This window comes from Pteropus alecto, unplaced genomic scaffold (genome assembly GCF_000325575.1).
Source record: "Pteropus alecto unplaced genomic scaffold, ASM32557v1 scaffold98, whole genome shotgun sequence".
Classification (NCBI taxonomy): Eukaryota; Metazoa; Chordata; class Mammalia; order Chiroptera; family Pteropodidae; genus Pteropus; species Pteropus alecto.
In genome coordinates this window covers 3633473-3638944 of record NW_006443570.1, presented here as the reverse complement: position 1 = coordinate 3638944, position 5472 = coordinate 3633473, and the positions used below count along the sequence as shown (strand labels likewise).

The 5472-nt window shown below is 58.0% G+C and overlaps 1 protein-coding gene across 2 annotated transcripts; it reads left to right on the top strand.

Moving 5' to 3' along the window:
- On the top strand, positions 1-4045 carry SP6 (Sp6 transcription factor). Of its 2 annotated transcripts, XR_001518036.2 has the most exons (3): positions 1-47; positions 2167-3445; positions 3959-4045. XR_001518036.2 is itself a non-coding variant. In XM_025041728.1 (2 exons), exon 2 carries the CDS (start codon positions 2220-2222, stop codon positions 3348-3350), a length of 1131 nt encoding a protein of 376 aa, XP_024897496.1. In that variant the 5' UTR covers positions 1-47; positions 2167-2219; the 3' UTR covers positions 3351-3525. The 2 variants fall into 2 exon arrangements, 1 of the variants encoding a protein (XP_024897496.1); XM_025041728.1 differs by lacking the exon at positions 3959-4045 and having other exon boundaries at positions 2167-3525.
- The last annotated feature ends 1427 nt before the right edge of the window (positions 4046-5472 follow it).

The window sequence follows — 5472 nt, the reverse complement described above, 5'->3', positions numbered from 1 at the left end:
CGTAGCGCGCCAGCCAGCCGTGCCCGGAGCCCGAGCGCAGCCTCGAGGTAGGAGCCCGCGTCGGGGCGGCGAGGGGTGAGCGCTACCGGGATCCTCTCGGGAAGATGCGCCCGGAACGCGCCACAGCCTCTTATGGCCTTGGGGGAGGTGGTCCTCAGAAATCTGAGGGGCTTAGAGCCCAGGCGAAGTTAAAACTGGGCGGACGGGAGAGACTGAATGGATCGAGGAGGCTGGAAACTGGGGAAACTGGAGCGACTGGGACAACTGGAGGACTTGAAGCTTGAGGACTGCGAGTACGGAAGTCTTGATCACCTGGAAGCCGGTGATCGGGAGAGGCAGCCGGCGGAAGCGGGGAGGAAGGTGTCTCTAGCCGCCTTCCCGCTTTGGGGAGAGGGAAGCCGGGAGTTCGCGTCCTGCTGTCTCCCTCCCCGAAACCTTGCTAGCAGGCGACGCATCCCAGGACTGAGCTTCCTGCCCTGCTTCTGGAAAGGTCACTCTGTGGAGCCTGGGGCCTGGGTCGTTAGCCTCCCCACCCCCTAACCCCTGGGGCCATTCCCAGGCGCCAAAAGCTATTAGGGTCCCCGGCCTCACTGCTCCCGCCCAGCCCTTTCTGGGCTGCCCCGCCTGGGCCTGAGGCTCCATTCCTGCCGCTTCACCCTGTTCCTTTCTTGTGGTGAGGCAACAGGAGCCTCAGTAGGCGCCCCAGTCCCTCTCTCTCTCCCTTTGCCAGACTACCGGGGCCACCTCCCTGGTACCAGAAGCAGAGGGTCAGCTGTGTGAAGTCCCTGCCATAAACCATAGCTCCTCATCTGTCACTATCAGAGGAGGCCCAGGACACAAACCCCACACCTGGGGCATCAGAGCTCCCAGGCCTTAGGGAGAGGTGGGGAATCTTCAAGTCACAGATATGTAGGCAAGAAAGGGGTGGAGATTTTTGGGTTCCCAATGGTTTAGGGAAAGTGGAAAGACCTGGTTCACAGAGGTACATACAGTACATATTTGTTGATTGAATGAATGAATGTTTTTGTTCAAGTCACTTCTCCAAATACTGCCTCAATCTCCTCTCTTTTTTAAAATAAGAGGGTTGGCCTGAAGCGGTGGTTCTCAACACTTGGCTGTATTTTAGAATCATCTGTAGAATTCTTAAAAATGATCCATGCCTACAATGGATCCCCTTATGTAATCTCTTTGGGTAATTCTCCTTTTTGATTTCTGTGAATTCTAGCTTTTCCTGTTGCGCTCAGCTTCCTCCACTCTGACCCTGCATCCCTTAAGGGGTGGCAATTTTACCTTCCTGAACTTGCTGGTAAGCTCTTCTCTCCCCGACTCCTTTCTCTGGGGAAGGTGACCCCTCCTAGCTTCACATCTGGGTCTCCCTTCCATTGGAGGAGGGCATGGGCAGCAGCGAGAGAGCTGGCTAGCACCAGCTGTGGGTCAGGACTTGAAAGGGAGCTTAACTTTCTCTGGTGGTGAGAAGTCCTCCGGAAACTGGCACTGCAGCTGGACCCCCCAGGGAGGTGAAGTTCTGCCTGAGGGAAAGGGGTGGGGGCCAGGGAGTGAGTTTGGTGGAGCCAGGCAGGGAACTGAGGGGAGTGAGATAGAGCAGTGAAATGCTCTTCTACTGAATATGGCTCAAGGATGGAATGAGAGCTCTTTCTTCAAAATCAGACTATGCTTTGTCCTTTGAGAAGTCAGGTCACCTCAGAGTTTGAGTTTCAGAAACAGACCACTTCCCTCTCCTCATCTGTGTCCTGAGTTAAACTGGGGATGCTGAGATGGGTCTAGATCCTCCATTTTGGCCGTCAGCAGGTCTGCAGGGGGGCCTGGGCAGTTGAGGTGGGATGGTTTGAGCATTGTACTGTAAGCGTATCTAACTTAGCAGCCCAGAACCAACTCGACTCTCAGGATAAGCTGGGTGCCATAGGAGGGATAACCTAGGAGAAGGTAGACTTCCATCATCCTCTGCCCATGGCCAAGAAACCTCACTCACTCAACCCTTCCTAGCACTCTCAAATTCTCTTAAATGATCTTTAGTCCCCACCCAGCAGCGTGTTCCTCTTTTTCACCCGGGGGCCAGAGGGGGGCACTTTACAGGGAGGAGATCTAGGTTGGGACTGAAAGTGAGCTGATGACTTTGCTCACTCACCTTTTCTTTGCCTCCTTTAGGTCTCACCTGAGGTGCCCCTGACCGTTCCTGTCCCCCACCCCGGATCCCGGCAATGCTAACCGCTGTCTGCGGCTCTCTGGGCAGCCAGCACACGGACGCGCCTCACGCCTCCCCGCCGCGCCTCGACCTGCAGCCTCTCCAAACATACCAGGGCCACACGAGCCCGGAGGCCGGGGACTACCCCTCCCCGCTGCAGCCTGGAGAGCTGCAGAGCCTCCCGCTGGGTCCTGAGGTGGACTTCTCACAGGGCTATGAGCTCCCGGGGGCCTCCTCTCGGGTAACCTGCGAGGACCTGGAAAGCGACAGTCCCTTGGCCCCGGGACCCTTTTCCAAGCTCCTGCAGCCGGACATGTCACACCATTATGAATCGTGGTTCCGGCCGACTCATCCAGGCACCGAGGATGGCTCATGGTGGGACCTTCATCCCGGCACCAGCTGGATGGACCTCCCCCACACTCAGGGCGCGCTGACCTCACCTGGCCACCCAGGGGCGCTTCAGGCTGGTTTGGGGGGCTACGTCGGAGACCACCAACTTTGTGGTCCACCACCCCACCCACATCCGCACCACCTCCTCCCAGCCGCTGGAGGGCAGCACCTCCTGGGACCTCCCGACGGGGCAAAGGCCTTGGAAGCTGCGGCTCCGGAGGCTCCGGGGCTGGATTCCAGTCTGGACGGTATAGCCCGGCCCAAAGGCTCCCGGCGGTCAGTGCCCCGGAGCTCAGGCCAGACCGTGTGCCGTTGCCCTAACTGCCTGGAGGCGGAGCGACTGGGGGCTCCGTGCGGACCCGACGGGGGCAAGAAGAAGCATTTGCACAACTGCCACATCCCAGGCTGCGGGAAAGCCTATGCCAAAACGTCGCACCTGAAGGCGCACCTGCGCTGGCACAGCGGCGACCGTCCCTTCGTGTGCAACTGGCTCTTCTGCGGCAAGCGCTTCACGCGCTCGGATGAGCTGCAGCGCCACCTCCAGACCCACACGGGCACCAAGAAGTTCCCCTGTGCGGTCTGCAGCCGAGTCTTCATGCGCAGCGACCACCTGGCGAAACACATGAAAACCCACGAGGGCGCCAAAGAAGAGGCTGCCGGGGCGGCCACAGGCGAGGGCAAGGCCGGCGGAGCGGTGGAGCCCTCTGGGGGCAAAGGCAAGCGGGAGGCGGAGGGCAGCGCTGCTGCCTCCAATTGAGCTCCTCGGTACCGCCTCCCCGCTGGTCTCCCCTGGGGGCATCAGAAGAGAGCACCCTGGCCTGATGCCCTTGGGGAGCGGCTTAAAAGGAGAAGGTGGTTATTTATTGAGAGGGAGGAAAAGTGGTGCGGTGTCAGGGAGAGGGGGCGCTAGGGGTGTTTTAGTCTCTGGGGCTGGACGGGACGCGTTTGACTGGTTGGGCGGGGATGAGCCGTGCAAGGCCCTCTGTTGTCGTTTCCTCACTATTCCACTCACGACCCCAGGCTGGGGGGTTGGGGTGGGGCACCTCTACCGCTGCTGGAGGCGGAGGGGACCTGCTAGAGGAGACCATGCGTCCCCGGAGTGGGGCCGCCCTTGGCGCTGGGGGTAGCTGTCTGGACACGTCTTTAGCTCCTGGGAACTGGGACATAAAAGTGCCTCCGGAACCGCCCTGCGGCCTGGGTCTCTTTCATCCCTCTCCTAGTGCCCCTTCCCCTAGGGTTTCCAGAGAGAGAGCTGAGATGGGGTAGGGGAGGCTGGGGGTCCCCCTTAGGGAGAGGTCTCTATCGGGCTGGGAGGGTTGTTGCTGTAGAAATAACTCCTTTGATGCGCCTCCTTAATCCTTCCAGACCCCGTCTGATGGAGCCATGAAGGAAGAGGGGAAGAGGGCCAGAATCCGAGACAGCTTCCCAGCCAGAACTGTGGGGGGAGGAGAGAGCTAGATGGGGGGCGGGGTGGGGAGCGGTTGAGCAAGGAAGTCCCTTTCTCCAATTAGAGAAAGGGATTTAGTGGGGGAATGGAAGGAACTAACCCCTTCTCTCTCTTGAACCCAGATTCAGTCCTTAATTTGGGGTCTTATTAAAAATAAAGTTAAGTAGTCCAATTTCCCCATCTGTTATCTGTCCTCCACCCCGATGTAAGCTTTCAAGGCAGCCAGGAGTCCTGGCTCTAGAATTTGTGTAGTTCCTCATCCTAAGTCCCAGGAAGAGGATTACCTTGGTTTGTTGGGAGTGTCCCAACAGAGGGACCTCCAGTGGTTCCCACTTAGAGTGCAGGACTCTGCCTGGCCATCTCCTGCTCACCAGAAGCTAATCCCCACTCTTTCTTTAGCTGAACCCTCCCCTTTCCCTGCAAACCTCTGCCCCTCCTTTAGAGTGTGTGTTAGGAGGCTCCTTCCCCCCCTCCGCCCCCCATATGAAGGAGTTGTTCTCCCAGTGGGATGGATCTGCCTTCTGAGGTGCTGTCCGGGAAGCTGTCCTTGTTCCCTTCTTTAGAAGCTAGAAATACATCTTGATTGTGATCATAGAGTGGGAAAGCGGGGAGAGGAGAAGCCCAGCAGAAGCTGAGCCTGGCAAAGGGAAGGAAGCTGCTGGGTTTGGAGCTAGTGTGCTTTCCCAGGCTTGAGGTGGAGTCCGTAAGGTTCCCCCTGACCTCCCCTTCCCACCGGCCCTCTTTCTCCACCCACAGCCCTATGTGAGGATTAGTTGTGTATTGATTTTTAAGTTATAAGCAAAGGGTATTTTATTTAATATTAGGGCATGCGTGTGTGCATGTCTATGTGTACGTACGTGTGTGTTCGTGTGTGTGTGTGTGTGTGTGTGCGTGTGTGTGTGTGTCTGTGTTTCTTTACTGAGCCTGGGGTCTCCGGCCAGGGAGACCCCATCTTTTTTCCCCCGTCCAAGGTCCTGGGGCCTAGGCCCACGGTGTCTCCTCCTCCGTTGAGGATTCTGGACCCAGCCCGAGGACTGGAAGCTCTGGGAAATGGGGCTGTGATCTGGGTGGGACTGTGTGTTTGCCCAGAAAGGGAGCCCTTCTTGAAAGGGACAAGGTGACTCTCCCTGAGGGACTCATGGGCCAGAGGTAGTTTAAGAAGTAATGCTCTTTCTTTATGCTCCCTCCTTTCACTACCTCCTACTAACCCAATAAGAGGTCCCTTTCCTTGCTGAGAGGGTCGGGGGCAGGAGAGTTGGCAGCACCTACAGGTTGCCTGGCCAGGTGGAGAGAGGGGGAGAGAGGGAGGGCACTGTGGGTGTGGGATGTCTTTCTCCTCCACCCATCGAAACCAGCCACCCCCTCCCTGTGCCACCAGGACAGCCTTTCCCAGTGACCCTTCTGAGGGGAACTCCCGAATAGGTGTTGGTGG